At 60.6% G+C, this 22,118-nt stretch overlaps 1 protein-coding gene across 1 annotated transcript in view; it reads right to left on the bottom strand.

The window, feature by feature from the left end:
* Positions 1–20,859, bottom strand: part of RTN4RL1 (reticulon 4 receptor like 1) — a 28,235-nt gene extending 7,376 nt beyond the window's left edge. The window contains exon 1 of the mRNA XM_081945526.1: positions 20,505–20,859. Within this exon, the coding sequence (XP_081801652.1) occupies positions 20,505–20,517 (13 nt within the window). The 5' untranslated portion in view covers positions 20,518–20,859. The remainder of the gene's footprint in view (positions 1–20,504) is intronic.
* Between the last annotated feature and the right edge of the window lie 1,259 nt (positions 20,860–22,118).

The raw sequence follows: 22,118 nt of genomic DNA, 5'->3' as shown, positions 1-22,118 counted from the left end.
CCATCAGCCCCTTGGGAGCCTCGGCCTTCTTCCTTCCGTTGTGTGGAGGGCCTTCTTTCCTCCCCACTCCCAATATGGGGGCCCAGCATCTGGCACCCTGGGAGGGCATTCCTGCTCTACCCCTTTCTCTGCCAGATTGGCACCACTGGCTCCCCTCAGCTTCCCAGCCTTGAGTGGACCACGTGAGACCTGCTCCCCCCCCCCCCCCCAGAAGCCCCTCCTGCCTCAGAAGAGCCCTTCCCAGCCAGGAGAGGCTCCTGCAGGAACAACTGCAGCCCCAACTGGCTGGGTTGCTGTGGTGGTCTCCCTCCCCCTCTCCGAAGCCCTGCCCCCATTGGTGGCTGCGCAAGGGGGTCTTGATGGAAATGCCAACAAGCCCCCACCCCACCCCCCCGTCTGTTACCAAACCCTGAGGCAGAGGCCAGCTTTGTCTGCGCTCGCTCTCTCTTTGCCCTAATCCTCGTGCTGCTTCGCTCAGCTCCAGCGGACGGAGAGGCGAGCGGGGAAAGCGAGGCAGGGGCTCCGGGGCTCATTAGAAGCCCAACGACTCGGGCCCCCCGGCCGGGCTCCAAAGGCGCCGCAGCCTTTGAAGCGCTGTGCTGACGGCCCTCTCTTCCCACCCGAGGCGGTGGCGGAGGGCCAAGCAGAGGCGCCTGGAGGTGGGGGAGGCTGCTCCTGCTGCTCGCTGCCTGCCTGATGGCCGCTGATATCCTTGATCCCCCGCGCAACGTCTGCAGCTCCCCGGCTCTTCCCTTGAAGTGCGCGGCTCCTTTGTGCTCGGCCCTTCGCGGGCGCTTTGCGGCGACTCATTTATGCAAACGCGGCCTTAAGCCGGCATTAGCTGGGGAGGCTGCCCAAGGCGCCGGCTCCCTCGCCTTGCTCTGGGCCGCTCCTCCTCACGTGGCAGCAGCCGCAGGCCCCCGAGGGGCTCGGCGGGCGGCTGGGGCTTTGGCCAATGGAGAAGGCGACAGTGAGGCTGTGAAGCCTCCTCAGCAGGGGCACTGGGGCAAGGGCTGTGGGCACAGGTGGGTGCAACGCCACATCCAGGGCGGCGGTTTGGGGCGTGTTAATAGAAGCCCCTCCCGGAACGCATCCTGGCTTCACATCTGGCTGGAACAGAACCTGCCCCCCCTCCTACCCCCTGGCAAACACTGACTGATGCGGGGCAACCTGGTCCCAGCCCAGCTACCAAAGTTGCTCCAGGGGCAAATAAATTTAATTAATAAACAAAAGAAAGAAAAAGTACTACCAGCTTGGGCTTCTCCCTCCAATCCCATCCTCCTGGGAAACAAACACGACATCTGCTGGAAACCCTTCCTGGCACAGACGTGGGGCATCCCTGGTTCCCCGGCCAAGGAAGCCCTTCGCCATTTTCCCCCTCCTGGGTTGGTGCCGGGATGGGCCGCTCTGTGTCCAAGAGGCCTCCAGTTCCCCACTCGGGCATCCTAGAGATCCCGCCAGCCCTTGAGAGCTCCCCCCTCCCTCCTTTGGCCAACACAAGTACAGCCTGCCCGCTGGCCCTGGCAGCCCCCCTCAGCCCGGCCACAGCCAGCCACAGCAGCCATTAGGAGTATCTAATCCAATGACCCAGGCTGGCCAGCGAGAATCACAGGCAGCCGATCAATTCGCTCCATTCAGACAGTCTGATTCACACGTAATGGAGCCGAGCACCGAGAGACCCTGCATTAGCCTCCGCCCTGGGAGCAGGGGAGGGGGGCTGTTGTCCCCTGGAAGGGCAAAGGAAAGGGGGAGACAGGGACCCTCTTCCACCATGGGTCAGTGGGTGGCAGCATGATCAGGTCATCCTGGGGGGAGATAGGACCTGGGAGGGTTTAGCACCCTTTGAGTCCCACAACAAAACTCTGCCTGGGGCAGTTGTTGCCAAGGGGCAGCAGAGGCCAGGGGGCAACCTGTGAGAAAGAGAGAGAGAGAGGCTCCTGGGGAGGGGCAGAATTGGACACAGGAAGAGCCTTGGGCAAGAGCCAGATCTTAATGGTCCATTAGGGGCCTGGGAAGAGGTCAGTCCAATAGTCTTGCTCTCTGCTGGGGAGGGAAGGGAGGGAAGGTTACAGAACCTCTGTCTGGAGTCACCAGAAAGTGTTTTCTTCACAGACCTCAAGATCCAACATCTCCTCCTCCCAAGACAAAAGACAAAAGCTCCTCGCGTGGCCCTGTTGCTCCCTGTGTGTCAAAGCCCCCCACCTAACCTGACCCAGGCGCCCACATGGCTGCACAATGGCCATGAACCTCCACACCGCCTCTGAGGCTGCCCCCAGAAGGGCAGGATGAAGTACCCAGACTGTCCGTTTGGGGGGGGGGACTCCACTGCCAACTGAGATGACCTCAAGCAAATGGGCACGAAAGCTGGCACAACTGCAGAATCCCCCCCTCCCCACTCCTTCAGCCTCAGCCCCACCCCAGTTCCTGGAGGAGAGTCTCACCTTGGTTACTTGTTGGGCAGCACCCCGGGGGGCTTCCCCCTCTTTGCTCAGCCAGCTGTGCTGCCTGAGGAATTCTGGGAGTTGAAGTCCATGGGTGCTAAAATTGGATAGTGCCAAGATTGGATACCCCTGCTTTAGGGTGATGCCATTTGTTGTTAAAAAATGAAATGAAAAGCTGTAGTTAATGCCGTTACAAGACTTTTGGTATTGTAAGAAAGTAGATTAAAGTAGAATTTCCTTTTCCCCCACTTGTACTCTCCGCCTTTTTTCATATCTAATTTGTTAATGTGTATTATTTATTTTATTACATAGGCAGTCAGTTTGAGTTGCTAGTTTTGCATGTTTCTAATGACTATTATTTAAGAAAATAAATAAAAATGCTATAAAAAATTAATCAGTTTTCGTTCATTTACAACATCCATTAAAACACTGTAAAAATTATAAGAAAGCAAATAATAAAATAACAGAAAGCAAAGGAAGCAATTAAAAGTTTGAAAACAAGGGCAGCTCTGATTAAAAATGTTGATCTGTTTCTATCATTGATTGAATTATCTGATTTTATTTTATTTGTATGTCTGCCTCTCCCCCAATTGTTGTATAGCTGGGCAGCCAGCAACCAGTTAAAACAATATAAATGGCCAAGACCCAGCCGTCCTCCCCATCCAAAGGACCCCTCCCAAAGGGCTCACTTAACTTCTAGCCTAACACACAGGAAGGCAGGGAAATGGGTATTTAAGATTCAGGCTGTCTGGCTAGGGGGAGGGGGGGCTGCTGCCAAGAGGGCCAGCCTCCTGGGGTCCCTTAGATGGAGGGACCCAGAGCAGTCCAAAGTGGGTGGCATCTCTTGGGATAGGCAGACACAAGCCCCCCCCCCCCCGAGGATCCTGGGGATAACTGGGCCTCCCAGAACTGCCCATGGGAAGAGGCTGGGGTAGCGGTGCAGAGTGGGTGCCCACCCACGGCCTTTAGAGTCATTAACTTAAGAAAAACTCCACAAATTCTGTTCACTGTAGAGGGAGGGAGGGAGGGAAGGAAATGAAGGGGGGGCAGGAAGGCTGAACAATCCCAACCTGGGAAATCTGTATAAATCTGAGTGGGACTTCCCCCACCTGCCCCTCAAGCTGGCTCTGGCCACAAGCCGACTGCCAGGAGTACCCCAGGCCCACAGCAAAGAGAAGCTGCTTCCCAACTCCCAGCACAGGGTCCCCTGGGGGACCTTCCCAGGGCCAGCTTCAAAGCTGCTGCCACTTGCTGCTGCCCCCCACCCCCACCAGGCCCTAGGGGCTCTGTCCACAGGCTCCACCTGGAGGGCGCCAAGTGCCTGTGCAGGCACAGCAGCGGGCAAGGGCTGTGCCAGGGGGAGATGCTGCAGTGCTCGGACCACCGTCCAGGCCTCTTTCCCTGGGATCCGCCCAGCACTCAGCCTGAAGGGTCCAGCTCTGCTTTGACTAGCCAGGCTGCTTGGGGCCTCTCTCTCTGGGCAGCCCCTCCCTGCTCTGCGGGCCTTCCTCCTCAGGGTCTCCATCAGGCCCACCTGTCAGGCAGCCTGACCCAGGCCTAGAACCTCGGGGGGGGGATGGGCTGCCTCCTCCTCCTGGCGTCCGGTGTTGTTGGCAGCCTTGGTATAACCCACTTGGGCCTGGCGCTTCTGGGGAAGGCTCAGGTGACTCCAGGCCTCGCCTGCTGCAACAGCTGGAGGGAGGGGGGGATGGAAGAGCTCCTTCCCTTCAGAAACCATTGAAAGGAGCTGCCCTGCTGCAAAGGCCCAGCCCTCTGCGGGGGGGGGGGAGAGCAGGGGACCAGATACCACCTTCTGACTGGCATCTGCTGGCATCTGCCTTGGGGCACCAGGATCTTGAACTGTCAGGGGAACAGCTGCTCCCACCCATCTTTGGGTGTGTGTGTGGGGGGGGTGTTAAGTAGCAGCAGATGAAATCCAGCTCTTGCCCACTGCATCCCTATTTGGCCAGCTCTTTAAAAAGGGAGAGCATAAATGTCCCCCCACCCAATCAACATTCACCCAGGATCTTATTTTTATGCCATGTAGCCCCAATCTGTCGGCTCATCCAAATGGGGTTCCCACTGGAGGGCCCCACGGAGCCCCTAGGCAGTCCAGCTTGGCTGATTTACTGCATGCCGAGGGGAGCCCAGAAAGCCTCAGCAGGGCTTTCATGCAGAGGCCACTCAGGAAAGCAGACTTCGGAAGGTCCAGGCTGACCCACCAAGGAGCCTGGGAGAGGGAGGGGTCAGTGAGTGTCCAGTGTGCCTTTGAACTCCAGGCACAGCCACCGTGCCCCACAAAGGAGCCTGGGAGGGGTGGGGTCACTACTGAATGGGAAACAGCCGCTGCAGACACAGGACCCTTCTTGTCACCCCATTTTCTCTTGGGGCACTCTTGGGTCCCCTGGCATTTCCCAGCCTGGTTATCCGGATGGAGCAAAGGGGATCCAGCGGTGGAGAAGCGTTTTCTCAGGAAGAGGAAGACGGCACAGGAGTCACTTGCCCCCCCCCCAGGGCCAGAAGTGGCTACATTTCAGTAACTGCCCTAGGAGGAGGGGGGCATGGGGGAGGGGAATAGAATCATCCATTGTTCCTCCAAAGTCCAGCAATGCACTTTGGGCTTTGTAGCACCTCAAACCTGGGGGGGGGGGGGAAGGGAGCAGTGAAGACCTGCGTGGCCCTCAGGGGGTGGGAGATCCAGCTGGGCACTTTCAGCCCCACTCACCAGCTGCCTCCTCCTCCTCCTCCTCTTTCCTCGAACACCAGGCGCCGTTCAGCCAGGAAATCCCTCCCTCGCCCGACTCCCTTCCGCACGCCCTCTCTCCTTACTATTAAACCAACAGGCAGTTTTGACCCCCTCAGCCCCCCCCCAGCAGCTCGCCCTTTGCAGCGCGTGCGGGGGGGGGCGTGTTATTGGAGAGAAAGCAGCTGGTTACAATCTTCAAAGGCCACCGAGGAGAGCGAGGAGGAATCGAAGCAGCGGCCGGCCCAAAAGCGCAATTAGGGCCGTGCAGCCTCTCCGCTCCTCCGTCCCTGCAGAGAGCGGGGCTGCCAGGCAATCTCCACGCCCGCCGAGTCTCGCTCCGGAGGCTTTTTAAGCAGAACGCAGGATCTGCTCTGCCTCTTGGGGCGGGGGGAGGGAGCCGCTCTGGAGCCGGAGAAAGGCCGGCAGGCGCCGCTCACTTGGCCGGCGGGGGGAGCTGGGCTGCCAGGGAGGGGGGGAGGGGGAGGGCAGAGCAGCCGCTGCCGGTCGTGTCCGGGGGCCGCGGGGGAGGGGGGCTGGCCCGCCGGGGTGCGGCCTGGGGCACCTGGGGCTGCTGCTTTGCCGACGGAAGGAGCGGCGGGGGCAGCGGAGCCTCCGGACTCTCTTCCCGTCTTCGAACTCGCTGAATTAGCGGCAGACCCGAAAGCAGCGGGAGCTTCTCCCTCTTGTTGATGTTTTGCACAAACACGTTTGCGGCTTGGAAAACAACTTCTGGTGCCCAAGCCAGGCCTGCCTGTGGTGGCAGCTGCAAGTTGCGCCTGGCATCCTTTCGCTTCTTCCGCAGATGCGGGGGGGGGGGTAAAACGGGTGGCGGGGGCCTTCCAAGGGGAGCCGAGTGCCAAGGGAGCTGGCGGGGGCAAGGAGCCTCCAAGTTAACGCCTAAAAACACCTCCCCCCCTTTTGCAGAAGAGAGATGGCAACCCCCACGCGAGGGACCGCAGGAGGCCTGCAAGCGGCCATGGTCTCCGGCAGTGGCTGAGCTGTTGGGTCTCCCAGCAAGAAGGCATGGCAGCGGCCATCGCTTCCTTCCCGAAGTCAGGTGGCGGCCCCGTGGCCGCCTGGGAAAGGGACACCAGCGCCGGGACGGAGGCGGAGCTGCAGTTCCTGGGGAAGGTCTGCTCTGCAAGCTGGGGGGGGGGGGCTCCTCCTGTGCCCACAGCAGCTCACCCCCCCCCCGCTGGCCCCGATCTTGGTCTGCTCATAGCTGATCCGGCTTCCCAGGCGGCCTCCCTGCCCTTGGTCCCTCCAGGCAGCTGTGGAGCCAGCTGGCGCTCCTCCTCCCTGAGCTCTGCTAGGGGGATGCGGGCTGGGGTGGGGGGCTTCACAATCTGCCCCACAATCTGGGGGTGCCAGAGGCCAGCTTTGGCCAGGAGGGAAAGTCCAGCTCGGTGGGGACACCCACTGTCCAGCCTTATCCCCTGCCCTGCTGGGTCTGCCTCCCCCTCCTCAGAAGCCGGATTAATGGCCCTGCGCTGGTTCTGTCACATGCGGAGAGATGGATTCTCTCCGGAATTTACAAGTGGCTCCATCGGAGGAATAAACAGCCCAGATAAAAATTACCTTGTCACAGCGCAGGTGTGATAGATGTACCAGACACACTGTGGCATCATTTGCCTGGCGGAGATTATCTGCACGGGAGCCCTGGCCAGCAGGAACAAGGGCCGGCTGACGAGGAGGGGGGCATGCAGCCCCTACATATCCCCCCTGTCCTCCACTCTGGCTCACCTGCAGGGGGGAGGCTCAAGGAGGAGGGGGCCACAGGACCACCCCGGGGATAGCACCCAGTGCAGGAGTTCTTTGGCTGAGCAGCTGCTTTGAGGTCTGCTGGGGGCGGGCATTTTTATTAAACTGCTGACCATCTGAAATTCTTTCCTTTTATTCAGTGGGGAAAAGTTTGGGTGTGTACACACACACACACATACATGGCACACACACATGTAGCGGTACGTTGGAGGGGTGTCTCCAGTCCTGCAGTTGCATGAAGCATAGCTAGGTGCATTGCCCCTTGAAAAGCCTAATCTATCCGTTAATATCTCCTAGCAGAGAGTTCCACAGGAGAAGCAAGTTTCACAAGTTGCAAATATCTACCTGCTTTACCGCGATACTTGTACAGTCGCTTGACTGTGAGATGCAGAGCCAGATGAATTTAATACATAAATAAATTATTTTTGTACGTAGTTCTGTATTATTCTAGCTGTGAGAATGATGACGATGGTGAGAACCTTTTAACCCTGGCTGCTGCATCAGATGAATTTGTCTGTCATCTGATGGGTCATTCTCCTGCAGCCTTTTGTCCACCCTGTCCAGCCACAGGGGCAGCACCCAGCTGGTGGCATTTGGCAAGCCTTTGGATTTCCCCCCTTTTTAATTCTCCCTATTTTATTTGTGTTTCCCTCTAAGATTTTGGGGGGACTAAGCGGCATCTAAGTGCCAGAAAAAGAGAGAGGGAGAGAGAAAATGGCCCCTTTGCAGGGGGCGGAAGCAGGAGTCTTGTAGCATCAGTGGAGAAGGGAAAACTGGGCATCTCCAGCCAAGCAAGTGGGGGAAGGGCTGGTGGGAAGGGCTCCCCGACTGTGGGGATGGGTAGCCTGAATTTCTGTGCAGCTGGACCAGGCATCTCACCAGGGTGGATGGTAGCAGCACAGAAACACAGCCTGCCCGATCCTGCATGCCTACACTAGGCCAGGGTCAGACTGGATGACCTCTGAGCTCCCTTTCATTTCGTCTGCTGCCCAGCCGCATCTGCTGTTTTGTCCCCCAAACTATCCCTGCCAGCCTGCCCTCCTCTCCTGCATCTCCCCCGGGCAGACCCCCATGCCTCCCCCAGAGGGCTGTGGGCCTGCCCCTCTTCGCCCCTGCAGCGCTTCGGCCCGCTAATCAGCCAGGCCAGCCGGCCTTCTGCCCGTATTTCACCAGGGCTGCCAAGAGAAGGTGTAAAAGCAGATTGAGATGCAGGTCTGTTTGCTGTTTTCCCCCATGAAAAGGCTCTGGGTAAACAGCAGACGCTCCCGGAGGAATCCCAGCAGGCTTAAACAATAAACCCGGTTACAAACTCAATCTAGTGAAGATATCAGATCAGAAATTGCTTCAAAAACATGTCAACAGCCGCCCTCCCCAGCAGCAGTGGGAAGACTTCCACAAGGCCAGCTGGCCACCCTGGTGCCCTTCTCCGGCCCCTCCAGCAGCCAGAGCCCACTCTCGCCCAGGGCGTCCCTTGCCCTTCCCCTGGAGGCCTCCAGAGACTCGTGGGGAGGGGGAAGCACTCACTTGACAGGACCCCAGGAACAACGAGGGGCAGGAAGCTGAGTGGAGACCCGAGGAGGTCAGGCTGCAAAGGCTGCTCCCCCAGCAGAGAGGGCCCTCAGATTGGCTCCTGCCATGGCTGCTGGCCAGAGACCCTTCCTGGAATGGGGACGGCCAAGGACCCCCTAGGCCCCTGCTTGATGGGGGGGGGCTTTGCGAGGATGACATGCGAGTTCTCTTGAGCTGCTTGGCTGAGGGACGGGGTGCCCCTCGCTCCTTGGAGGAGCTGCCTGCCCCCCAGTTGTGGCAGCTCCCCTTGGCACAGGGGCCATCCTGACTTTGCCCCCTCCCAATCTGGACTCTGCTGCTTCTCCCATCCCCCCAGGCCATGGGGCAAAGAACCCACACACTGACAGCCAAGGTAGCAGGTGCAGCTGTGGGAGGGGGGGCTACTGGGAGGGGCCAGGGGTCAGGCTGCCTAGAGCCAAGTGGGAGTAAGAGGCAGGGGGGCCTGGCTAGTTCCGAGGGAGAGTTGGGGAGGGGGCTGCAGGCAGGCAGGCAGGCAGCAGAGGAGCGAGGCTGGGGTCCTGACGGATCAATGTCCTTGTGCAGCTGCTGTTGCTGCGAGGGGGAGGCAGGCAGGCGGGAGGGGGGGAGGAGAAGCTCTCCCTGGATCCCATGAAATATTCACCTTGTTTTGATGTGCTGCTTCCCCACTCTATATCGATCAGAGGCCAGAGGCGAGAGCGGCTGCCAGCAAGGAGAGAGGCCGAATGGCAGCTGGGGGGGGTTGGCCCTGGGGGGGGGTTGCCCCTGTCCCTGCATGGAGGGGTGCTCTGCACTGCAGAGCTGCCCTTTGCTTCCCTCCGCCTGCCCTGCCCTGCCCAGCGGTGGGGGGGGTGTCCCAACATCTGTTCTTCAGCCTGCAGCCCAGGTGTGCAATGGGGGGGGGCTGCTGTCAGTCTCTGCCAGAGGGTGCACAACCGGGGAGCTGTTGGGGAGTCCCTGCCCCCCACTGGCCCAACATGGATCCTGCTTCCTATCTCATAAGGTTGCCTCATAAGGGGGGAGGGGGCGGAGGAGGTGCTGGATTGCATCGGGACCCGACCCAGCTGATCCTCCAGGGCTGTGGTGGCAATGGAGGGGCTCAGTCACCTTCAACAACTCCCTGCCAGCTGAGACCCCCTGCAGAAGCTGCAGCTCTCCTATGGCAGGGCAAGCAAGCCCCTAATTGTGCCGACTCCAGGGACGCCAGCAGAGTCCCAGGGCACCCGGGAGAGTCAAGCTAATCCCTGCAGCCTCCAGGGGCTTCCTAATGGCCTCCCAGCATGCCAGCACAAGCCCCATCTTGCTCAGGTCAACTGGATTCTGACAGCCCCTCAGACCTGACAGCTGGCGATGTGCAAACATGTCATACCAAATGATGAATTTTGGGGGGAGAAAGTGGCTTTGTGGGTACATGCAGCCGGTGATAAAGAGGCTCCTTGGCCAAATGGGAAGGTGTGGCAGGCGTCTTTTGGCTGCTCCAACGGAAGAGGTCCCAGGCGATCTGGGTCACCGGGTGACCCCTAAAGACCCCTGGCGAGGACACAGGCGAGGACACGGGGCTGCAGGCTGGACGTGGGCAAGCCAGGCCAAGGATCTGGGCAGCGGCAGGGAGAGGCAGCCCAGGGCCGGAAAACAGCCTGCAGGAGCCGGACCTCCACCTTGGCCCATCTGACCCTCGCCAGAAGCCCCCCCCCCTGCACTCGGCTGGGTTATTTATAAGCCGTTCCTGGGCCAAATGGCCCCACCAGCTCAGCGCTTGGGAGGAGGCGCCTTCATCAAACATTTAAGCCTAAAAGCAGCCCTGGAAACCCAGCCAGGCAAATGGATCCAAACAGCCATTGGGGAGAGGGGGGGGCTGGATCTCTTGCACGTCAGCCCCCCAGGATCTGCACCCCCAGCCCCCCAGGTATGGCGAACGGTGGTCCGGCATCTCCAGAGGGGCTGCCTGTCCAGCGGCAGCCATTAGCAGAGGGGGAAGAGGGTGAGGATCTTCCTCAGAACGCAGCCCCCCCCCCCCCCAAGAAAGCCTTGGCTCAATCAATCCTGTTTTAATCCACCGTGGAGCTTTGCAGGATGTGCTCTGACCCCCGAGACCCCCGCGAGGCTCTTCGGCAACCGCTGGCACGCCAAGCCCACCTCCTCTGCTCTCCGCAGCCATTTTCCTTCTCCCTCCCCGACCCTGCACCAGCCTGTGCAGGGACCCTGCTGAGGGAGGGCAGCAGTCGCTGCCCCCACCCCAGGGCCAGGCCTGACCCAGCAGGCCCAAGAGCGGGGATGGGACGGGGGGGGCTGGCCTGGAAGGGGGGGCTCCACCACAAGGGGGTCGGGGGGGGGCTCTGTTCCTGGCTGGGCCAGCCCCCTCCACCCATGGAAGGTAGCTCCCTGCAGGAAAGGAGGAAGGGAGGAAGGAAGGAAGCAGCGTCTTCGCCAGAGACCTACTTTCAGGTTTAATCCTGGTGCTTAAGGGATTTTTTTCACTCGGAGGGGAAGAGGCTGGGTGTGATCAGAGGAGAACTGCAGCAGGATGACAGGCTGCCGGGGAGGGAGGAAGAGAAGGAAAAGGGTGGGGGGACAGAGTCCTCACCCTCCCAGGTTTCAGAAAGGGGAAGCAGGCAAGGCCGTTCCTGGGGGAGACTCCCTTGGCAGCCCAGACATTTCTCCTCAATTTCCCTTCTGCGTGTGTGTGTGTGTGTGTGTGCGTCTGGTGTGTGTGCAGGGGGATGAGTGCCTGCTGGGGTTCTGGCCTCTGCCCCCCTGCCCACAGTCTACTGGCCCCCAGGGGCTTTCCCAAACAGCCTGCAAACACCCCCCCCCATGGCACAGCTGGGCAGAAGAAGCTCAGGGCCCTGCCTCAACCCCTTCCTCGGCTTCCAAGCTGCTCTTGGTGATGTGGGGGAGAAGCCAGAGGGCCTCATAGGAGCAGGAAGCCCCATGTCCTCCTCCCCTGAATTGCAGGGCACCGGCCCCATCTAAGGGGGGGGGGGGGAGAAATGCAGCAGGAATGTGACCTGCTGGGGGTGGGGGGTACACGAAGCTGTGCAGACCCAGCACCGACCTTTGTCAGCTGCCCCCACTGCTGCCATGTTCCCCTCAAAGGGAAAGAAGACGGGCTGCTCTTTCAGAAGCTCCCCAGGAAACTGGCTGAAGCCGGGGTGCCTGCTAGGACGGCGTCCTTTGCCCTCCTGCGCATGGCAGCTGCCAGTGTGGGCCAGGAAAGGAGAGCCCTGAGCAAAGAGATGGGGCAGGCAGGCAAGCCCTCCTCACTAAGCCTGCTTTGCTAGCAAGAGGCGAGGCAAGCGGTGGGCCAGGCCTGTTGCCCCATCACGTGTCTGCCAGGGCTCCAGGGACTCTGGCGAGGGCAGCACCAGGAGCACAGGCCCTCCCAGCTGCCCCCAAAAGGCCCTTTGCCCAAAGGGCCTACAGGGGCTCCCTGGCAAGGCCACCCACTGGCAGCTCCGTTCCCATGCTCCTAAAGCCCAGGGCCTGGCTGGGAAGTGCCTGAGGTTGTCTGGCTTATGTTGGTGCAACCGGCCATGGGGATCATGTGTGGACCCTGGCATGGGCCGAGCTGCTTAGCAGGAGGAAGGAGGGGCCACCTGCCACTCTCTGCCAGCCCTCAGAAACCCCCCCCCCTGCGCTCCAGTCCCTCCAGGACACCACAGGCAGCCACTTTTCTGCCCATCTGGGAGGGGGAAGATGGGGAGGACTCCTGGTCACCCCCCCCCGAGGGTCAGCCAAGCAGGGCTGCCCAATCCCCCCTGGCCTCTCCTTGAGCCAAAGGGCAGCTAACAGCTGTGCTGCTCCATGCAGGAGTCATGGGCCAGGACCCCCAACTCAAGGCTCCCTCCCAAGTGGGCTGCAGCACCCCAAAGGACCAGGGGGAGGAAGCCACGTCCTTCTGAGGACCCCAAAACCAAAGCTTTGCCTTAAGCCAAAAAGGGGCTTCTCATCAGGACAGCCTTGCTGCTTCCTGCAGCCCCCCCCCACCCCCCCACCCCCCACCCCCGGCTGACTGTAATTTTTCCTAAAATAATGCTTCTGTTTTCTATAATGAGCCTCACATAGCAAAATATTATGCTGGCTCTTTGCATACATGGCTTTCCTCCCCTCATCTTTATTCTACCCTGAAATTACGCTAAACCAAGCTAAATCTCAAAAATAATAACACAACCGTTGCTATATCCTGATGAAATTAAACACTCCCCAAATTAACAAATAAATCCTAGTTTCCTGGCTGTGGCATCTAACGGCGTCGGCTCTTGCTGGGGAAACTTCAAATCACCATGGAGAAAGCAGCTGCTTTAAGTGCTTGGCACGCCAGCCTTCCTCTGCCAGGAACATAGTAGACAACCCCCACCATTCCCCCCCCCAGGAACCTTGTGCCTGTTAGCCACCAGGGCCAAGAGGCCGGCTGTGCCAGCCAGGGGACCCCTGCCACCACAATTCCCTCTTGCTGGCCATGGGGAGAGTTGCCAGTTCTTGGCACCCCGAGAGGCCCAGGAGCCAAGTTGAAGGTGGCCCTGAACTCATGACATATAAATCTCATGCCCCCTCAGAAGCCTCCCTTGCGCCCCATCGAGCTCCCCTCCGTGGCCACTTTAGCCCAGAAGGCCCCCTTCCTCTTTCCCCCTGTGGCTGGCAGGCTGCTGAGGAGGCTATGCCCGTCCCTCTGGGTGGCCTGGGGGCTGCCAATGGGCTGGAGCTGCCTCTGCCCCCTGCCCTTGCTGTCTCTCGGCTGCTGGAGCAGAAGGCCTGCCATGTGGTGCCTGGTCTGTGCTCAAGAACATACTGCCCGTCCCGGCTGTCTTTGGACCCACCGCCTGTCACTGCAGGCCCTGTTCAGTCCAGGGGATGGGAAGCCAGCTCAGAGCAGAGGCTCAGCCCTCCAACCTCTCTCAGCTGGGACCTGGAGGGGCCAGAGGGAGGAGGCCCCTTCATGGGTGCCCCTTGATGGCCAGGACCTTCTTTGGGAAGATTCAGACAGGGGAGCCAAACCCCTCCCCGGGTGGAGCCTGAGGCCAGCTGGCCAAGACTGACCAAAGTGGGCCAAGGCCACCTCCCAGGTTTTGTCAGGTCTGCCTGGACATCTGCGCAGAAGGCCGGGCCGAGTCACACGAGGCTCCTCTCACCTGCCCCGAAGGAAGACAGGTGCCCCTGCCCTGCCTCAGCCAGTCCCTGGGCAAGAGAGACGATGGCTGACGGTTTAATCCATTTATAAGCTCTTCACGGCCGGATGACAAATAGCTGTATGATGAATGTGGTTGAGAACAATTACAAAGACACAAAAACTAGCTAAGAATTCTCACTGGGGGAAGCATCCCCAAATTGCACCGGCTACCACCTCAGTTTATTGCAGTCCCTAGACAAAGCGGGGTCAGTGGGCTTTGGGGGACGGGAAGGCAGAGAGAAGGCCCTCCCTGCAGGGTGGGTCCCTCTGCAATGGAATGGCTGTGGTGAGGAAGAGCAATTAAGGTGATTAAGGTCCTGGAGGCAAAAAAACAACGAAGTACAGTTGTAGGGATTGGGTTTAGCCGGTCTAGGGCAAAGAAGGACTAGGGGTGACTTGACGGATTGCCCCAAAGAAAAAGGGACAACCTGTTCTCCAAAGCCCTTGAAGGCAGAGGGGGAAGAAGCAACGGGTGGAAATTAACCAAGGAGAGGAAGCAACCTGGAACTAAGGAGATTTTTCCTGACAGTGAGAACAATTAACTGGTGGAACCACGCCTCCAGAAGTGAGATGACTCCTCCAACACTGGAGGTTTTTAAGAAGAGACTGGACAGCCCCTTGTCTGAAATGGTATAGTAGTCTCCTGCTTGAGCAGGGGGCTGGACTAGATGACCTCCAATATCCTTTCCAGTTCTATTGTGATTGATGTCCAAATTGATGTCCTAGGCAATAGATGGGCCTAGGACAGTATTTCTCAAAACCTTAGCAACTTTTAAGAAGTGTGGACTTCAATTCCCAGAATTCCCCAGCCAGCTGACTAGGGAATTCTGGGAGTTGAAGTCCCCATGTCTTAATGTTCCGAGGTTGAAAAATTCTAGGTCGAAGACCACCCCTTGCATTCTGATTCAATGGGGCTGCTTATTGGATGTGAATGCGCCAGGTTCCCCCAAAGTATCCCAGAGACAGCTTTGGAAACATCTCCTGGTCTTCAGGAAGGCATTTCCCTTTCGGGAAGGTAAGGCCAGATGTGTTGCTGGAACTGAACAGGCACTCGGCTGCAAAGGTGAGCAGAGGCTGTCCGACCCTTCCCGGGACAGAGGGGTTGAGGAGAGGATGGGGATGGGGGGGGGCGGGAGAGGTGGTGGTGGTGGTCCTGTTTTGCTTTCCCAAGGCCTGCAACAAGGGAGTCAACCAACCAATCAATCAATCAGAATAGAGGTGGAAGGGTCCTTGGAGGCCTTCTAGTCCAACCCCCTGCTCAAGCAGGAGACCCTGTACCTATGATGGTGAACACGCCCAGTGGCAGACGGAGCCATTTTGTCTGGCATGCGTGGCATCGCCCGTCCCTCTTCTGGGTTTGTGGCACGCATGCATGCGCAACAATGAGCTGGCCTTCATGTGTGTGGCAGTGCTGGGAACCAGCAGCATGTGAACCGGCCAGCTGATCATCACAAATGCATGCGCACCAGTGACTGGAGGACTAGGTGGCTGGTTCACTTCCCGCATGTGCACACAGGCCCCCTTTGCAGCTCCTATTCTAGGTTGTGTGGGTGAGCGGTTCGCCATCACTATCCTATACCATTTCAGACAGATGACCGTCCAGTTCCTCGTTAAAGACCTCCAGTGATGGAGCACCCACAACTTCTGGTGGCAAGTTTTCCACTAGTTAATTGTCCTTACTATTAGAAAGTTTCTCCTTAATTCCAGGTTGCTTCTCTCCTTGTTTAGTTTCCACCCATTGTTTCATGTCTTGCCTTCAGGGGCTTTGGAGAATTGGTGGACCCCCCCTCTTTTGGGGGGCAGCCCCTCAACTACTTGGAACACCGCTATCAAGTCACCCCTAGACCTTCTTTTCTCTACTGGCCAAACCCAATTCTTGCAACCGTTTTTCATGTATTTTAGTTTCCATGCCTTAAATTGTCTTAGTTGCTCTTCTTTGCACCTTTCCCCCCCAAAAATCTCAACATCTTTTTTGTAATCAACAGAGGTCCACAGGAAGAACTGCAGAAGTGACCCAGAGACTGGCAGGCACAGCTGTGGTTGCAAAGGAGGAGGGCCCGATCCCAGGGATAGCCATCCATGCAAACTAAAAAGCCGGAAGCCCTCTTTGAGTGGCAGCAAGCAGGAGGACAGAAGAAAAAGGCAGGGGGGGGGGAGCACTGCAGGATGGCTTTGCCTGACCATGGAGCGGGGGGAGGCCTCTCTGCGTGAGGCACACCCTCCGGCACACCATCTCCAGGGGCCTGGCTGCTCTGGGCCCGAGAGCCTTGTTTCCCCCGGGGAATCCGGCAGCCTTGTTGCTCCGCAGAGCTGCACAGAAAACAAGGGCGGAGGCTCCGCGGATGGCCGGCCCTGAATCACGGCGGCGGGGAAGGAACGCCTCTCCCCCTCTCCCGGCAGGGGCACAGCCAGAGCTTGTGGGATTCCTGCTCTCTGCCCCCCTTTGCAAAGGGACCCCCAAGCACAGAGCTTGGATGGGAAAGCAGCCTTGGTGGCCCACTTGCTCCCCTTCCAAGGGATGGCATCTCCTGCATGGCCTGGAAACACATGACCATTTCCCCTCTAGAAACAGCTACATTGGGATAAGGGCGTCTTCTAGGCCTCCTCTCCCTCCACATGGGAGCCTGCCAGCTGCCCTTCTCTTCCCTGCACCCTGGCTGGCCCTGGCAGCATCCCTTGGCCCACCGGGGCTCCTTCCTCTTCCCCTCCAGCCAACCTGGTTCCCACTGGGGCCGCGGCTTCCCTTTGCCTCGGAGCGGTGTTTGCAACACCTGCAGGCCGCCCTGCTCCTTCCCCCCCTTCCCCCCAACCTCTTGGCATCCCGCCGTCCAGGCCCCTCTCCCACCAGCCTCCAAGAGGCCCTTTCGGCTTCTCTCGGGGCTCCTTGCCCCCGAAAGCTGCACAGAGGGGGGTTGCCGAGCGTTGGTGCCCGGGGGTCTGGAGCGCTTCTGCCCGCTGCCCCTCCAGCGCCTGCCCTCCCTCCCTCCCTGCCTGCCTCCCAGCCCCAGGGAGAGGCCGGCGCTTCAGCCCAGCTCCGCCTTTCAGCACAGCATCAGCGCTGCCGCCGACCTCAGCACGGGAAAGTAGCTCCCGACCATCCCGGCGGAAGCAAAGGTGCCCCCGGGGCACACGCAGAGCGCTTCTCGTCCGTCGTCCGCTTGCCACCAGGCAGCAGAGCAGCAGAGCCGGGGCTCCCGCAGTTGAGCCGAAGCCTCCCTCCCGGCCGCCGCTTCCGGCCCTGCTTTCGGCCGCGTTTCCGCGGAGGGAGGGCCGAGTGCGGAACCCCAACAAGCGCCCCTCCGCCCGCATCGCCCAGGCCGCCGGGAAAAACAGCCCCGCGGAGAAGCCCAGGCAGGTGGAGAAGGGGCGCCTCTCCGGTCCGGCGGGAGCGGAGCAACTTTGACCTTGAACCACCTTCCCTCTCCGGGAGCGCCGCCGCCGCTTCCCCGCCGCTTCTGCCCGCGGCGAGATGGCTGGGAAGCAGCTCACCCTCCCCCCCCACCCCAGCGGCGCCTCAGCACAGCCGCCCCTCGCGAAGGCCGCGGACAGAAGGGCCGCTTCGCCGCTACCCCGGGAAGTTCCCCTGGGTTAACGGGAGGACCCTTTGGCCTCGCCACTCCGGCGTCCGCACCTCGCTTGGATCCGGTTTGAAATCGGCCCCCGACAAATAGCGGGGGTTGCTCAGGGGGCGTTTGCCATCCAGGTCAAAGGGGCGAAACCGAAAAGCCACAGGTCCAAAAGGAAGACAGTGAGAGCCAGGGTGGGGGGTCGCGCCACCCATCACTCTGTTTACAAAGCGGAGCCCCTTTTGATGGAGCTGAATGGGGGGGGGAACTTCCTAGTCCGGGACCCCCCCTTCTGCCCCCTAGCTGGATCAAAGGGAGTCCTGCTCAAAGGCCCAGCCCTTCAGGCGCTGCTCAGGGGGAAGCCAGCTCAGGCCAGTAGGGTGCCCTTCCTTCTCTCCCTCCCCCCACCCCCACTGTGGCCTTCAAGCATAACTGATCCTCCCATCCATGGGATTCCCCCACCACCACCTTTGGGAGACAAATTTCAGCTGATGGCAAGATCCCTGCACCCTCAGAGCTTGGATGCCCTTTGTCAATCCCCCCCCCAATTCCCTCCCCCCTGCTTTTGGCTGTGAGTTTGGCTTCCAAGCCATTTGAACCATGAGCAGAATTAGACTGAACTGTAATCTTCACACACAGGTTTAGCCCCAAGCAGGAACCAGTGGGGGGAGGGTTGTTCCTCCTCCCCCCCCCCCCATTCTAAAGGGCTGCCCCCTGCCTAAAGAGCTTGCCCTGCCTGGTGTGTGCAGCACAAGAGCCTCCTTTCTCCCACCTCCCTCCGCTGCCTGGACTGTTATGCTCCCCACTGAGGATCCCACTTTACAGATGGGGCAAGACCCCCCCCTCCGCTGCTCCATGGGAGAACCCCAGGATCTGAGCCCCCCTTCCCCAGCCTCCCCCAGCCTTTAAGGCCCTTTCCTTAAGGCTCTCCTTGCAGGGCGCTCTCATGCCCCTGGCCCAGCGCTGGGGCTCCTTTTGGGGGGGAGCAGAGCAGAGGGGATCTTGCTTGGCCATCCAGAAGCCAGATTGGAGGAATCCACTAGGGCACAGCCCAGACTCTCCAGCCCTGGCCAGGCTCCCACCACAGTGGCAACACGGCCAAGACCTGCTGGAGGGGAGGTCCTGGTGGGTTTTCTCAACCTTTCCCTCTTATATTTTCCTTTTACCTCCTAATCTAAATATTTATTCCCACAAAGCTCCAGCCGTCTTGTGATTTATTGTGACTCTGTCTGCAGAGAGGCTTTTTCCTCTCTGCAGTGTTTCAGCTTCAGAATTTACTTCTCTTCTAGTTCCCCCCAAGCGTTGGCATCGAAATAGGTTGGACTCCTCTGCCCCACCTCTCAGGCCTCACCCTAGCAGGCCCAGAAGGGCAGGAGTTTGCGGGGAGGCAGCCCTGAGCTTGCCAGGCCAAGGCCCTGAATTCAGCCTCCTGCCTCTCACCAAGGCCACCCAGCCACCCCCAGGAAGTCCTCAATGGGAAGTCCCAACCCAGCACTTTCCCCCAGCAGCTGGGATGTGGGGCTGGGGTCTGGCACGGGGAGGAGAGACCAGCAGCCTCTGGCAGCCCAGCCAGATCCTTCGAAAACCATGAAATCGCTGGGCAATCCACACAGAGGCCTCCCACTGCACCAAGCTGCCCTGCAGGGAGGGCACCTTCTCCTTGCCAGGGGCCTCAAACTCTGATGCCACCCAGCAGGCAGTAGTGGCTCCTCTGGATTTCTTGGGCCAAAACAGCCCTGGCTTCTGGGCGGGGAGGATTTTTTTTTTTTTTTGGCTTTCAGCCGCCCATCAGTTGCTCCCCTTTCCCACCCCCCACCTCCCCCCCGTTTCTGGGACATCTGCCCAGGGAACAGGGCAGCCTCTGATCGGTCACTGGGGGTGCGACGGAAGCAGCTTTGTCTGCATGACTGTTATTAGTATTGTTAGCACCGCTCAGCTCAAGTTCTCCAAAGCTCGCTGGAGCCGGCAGAGCAGCCGGGCAGCCCCAAGACTTTCCGAAGAGCCTCTTCAGCGGACAGGCCCCTTTCCGAAGAAGGACGGCCCGCCCGTCGCGCCTTGCTCGCCTGTCTTTTGGAAACGAGTCGCCGCCCTTCTGCCCGCGCTCAGGGGGTCGTTCTCTGAGGGGAAAGGGGATGCCCAGAAACTTCGCCCCTACCTTCCTGCGTCTCCACCCCTCCTCGCCCTCGCTTGTCTTCAGCCCTTCAGGCTGCTGCTTCATCCGGTCGAAGCTCCGAGCGACTGAAGAGAGGAAAAATCGCCGGATGGCTGCTCCCGAGATCCCCGGGCGGTTGTTGCGAGGAGAAAAGCCGAAGGGATCTGAGCAGAACACCCGCCTTCCACGATCCTCGGGACTGCGTTTCGGTCCACCCACGCCCGCATCCCGAACTGGCCAGCCCGATTCTCCGTCCCCCCCCCGCCGCCCCTTCTTCAGACGCACAAAGAGTCGCTGCGCTCGCGCACATACACGCCGGCCCCGTTTCCCCCCCCCCAACAAAAAAGCAGGCTACCGCGGAGTCGCAAGAACCCAGAAAACCCCTGGCCCGCTCGCCCCCTTCGTCCTCTAGCCCCGCGCCTTATATCCAAGAACACCCACCCCCAGAGGACCCTTTCTGGGGTTGCCCTCCCGATTAACAGCGGCCCGAGCGGCTGCCGAGATCGCGGCCGGGCGTCGCCCCTCAGCCCACTCCCGCTGGAGAAGCTGGGTACGAAGCGCTTTGGGGCGATGCGAAGCGCCGGATTCCCTCCGGGGTCCCGGGGAGCAGGCAAGGGACCGACTAGGAGGAAGGGCGCGGGAAGAGGACTCTCCTCTGACAGCCCCCCGCCCTGCAGACCAGCCCGACTCGCGCCGGCGGCACGACTAATTCCGCGCTCCGGACTGTCCAGGCTAGACCGGCCGCCCCCCTCGGGAGCGACTGCAGTTTCGCGCCGGCCCCTCGAAGGAGGCGCTGCTCGACCCGACCCTCTGGGAATTACATCACTTGCCCCGCTGCTTTCCGTGGGTCCGGCCGCCGAAGGCAGGGGCCTTCCTCCCGTGGCAGGCGCCGCATCCGAGGCCGGCGCTGCGCGGATCAGAGCCCTCGAAGATGCGGGCGCTCTGGCGCCGCCAGGAAAACTGAGGCCGCTGAGCCCGCCGCGCTCGCTAGGCCCCCACTCGCCAGGCCCGGAAAGTTTCCCGGGCCGGTCTCGCCCACTTCCCCCCGCGGCCGCAGCCCCTGGCAAAGTTTGGCGGCCGCAGGCAGCCCGCCGCCCTCCCGGACGCGGCTCGGCGGACTAACCTTCGCGAAGCATCTTGGAGGCGCAGAGGCGGCGCGGCCGGTCCCGGGGCGGCGCTCACAGCAGGGGGCGGCGGCGGCGGCGGGGACTGCTGCTAATCCGGCCGCGGGTCGCCGGCGCTCCGGGCAGCGGCATTTCGCGGCCGCAGCTTCTTCGCCAGTGGCGGCGGCGACTCCTCGGCTCCACTTGGCTAAGCGCCTGGCTGCTCGGTGCCGGCTTCGCTCGGCGGCGCTTTTAGGGGGGAATCCGCCCCCTTGGGCGGCTGGCGCTGCCTCCCGGCTGCCCCCTTGCGAAGGGCGTCTTCCCGCGCCCCCGGCCCTCGGCTCGCCTCTCCCCGCAGCAGCAGCGAGCGGCGGCGGCTGGGTAGGGCTGGGCTGGGCTGGGCAGGGCTGGGCTGAGTTCGGCCTCCCCTCCCTCGCAACAACAGCGCGCCGCCTCCGCCGCTTCGCCTCCGCCTCCTCGCCCGCCCTCCCTGCTGCCCATCGAAAATTTATGAAAGTCTTTCGGAGCGCCGCGCGGCGCCACTTCCCGGAGCTCCCGCGGCTGAGCCAGGCGCAAGAGCGGGCATGGCTGGGCTCCCACTCCGGACGCCGTGCTGGGGCTGCGCAAGCGGGTTTGGGGGCCAGTGGCCGCGGGGCGGCAGCGGAGGTTGACCCGGCTCCCTGCAAGGGACCGCCGTCCACGCGCGCGCCTTCCGTGGGACGCGAGCTGCCTGGGAACAGGAGGAGGGCGAGGGCTCCCCGCTTTTCTCTTGGAGACTATTGGGATGGGTGCGGAACGAGAACGGCGTGGCGAAAGCTTTGATTGACAGCCACGGTCGGCATGGCAACGCGGCGGCGAGACCCTCTCCCTTATTGCTATGGAAACCAACCTGAGCCGTCGGACCGCTCCCTCCGCCACACCTTTCCCCGCTGCCGTCACGCGGCCGCCTCCCGCGCTGCCATGTGGGGGGGGGGTGTCAGGACCAGGAGGGGCGCCCCATTACTTGAGGGGTAGAATGCAGTGCCCAGAGACCCCTGACTGTCACCTCTCTCATTCTGACCTGTGCTGCAGAGGTCCAGCTTGTGGGTGCTGTTGGAAGTGAACGGGGCCTCTTGGTGATGAGGGTCCCGACAGCTGTGAGCTTTAAGCCCACCACATACTTGCCAAGCACCCCCCCCCCAAAAAAAATCTGTGCTATGTAGTATCCTTATTTCAGTTGATCAAAGTGACATGGTAATTTTGGATCAGGGCCTTACCTTACTGGAGAGAAGCCCCAGGCTTTCTCCCCCCTCCCTCCATAACCTCTGGCCTGGAAACTCCACCTCAAGTGTCTGAAGTTCCACAGGCCTAGCTGTCTGGCACAGAAGGACCAGTGCAGGCAGATCTACACAGCGCCTGCTTCTCCTTCTCTAGCCTCCATCAGGTCTGCATAAGGCATCCTAGGCAGATCTGGTTTCTGCAGAGGACAGTTGGGGTGGGTTGCAAGCTCCCTTCTCCTCCCCTTCCCACCCGCAGCCCCTCCTCAGCTCTTCCAGCCTTTGCACCCCTCATCTCCAGCCCTGCAACTTTCACTTTGGGGAATGGGGCGAAGTGGGGGGGGGGCTGGTTTGGGAAGGGGGTTCAAACAGGGGAGG

This window comes from Natrix helvetica (assembly GCF_964273705.1).
Source record: "Natrix helvetica genome assembly, chromosome: 2".
In the NCBI taxonomy this organism is placed as follows: domain Eukaryota; kingdom Metazoa; phylum Chordata; class Lepidosauria; order Squamata; family Natricidae; genus Natrix; species Natrix helvetica.
The sequence above is the reverse complement of the archived record's forward strand: the minus strand, read 5'-3'. Positions and strand labels throughout refer to the sequence as shown.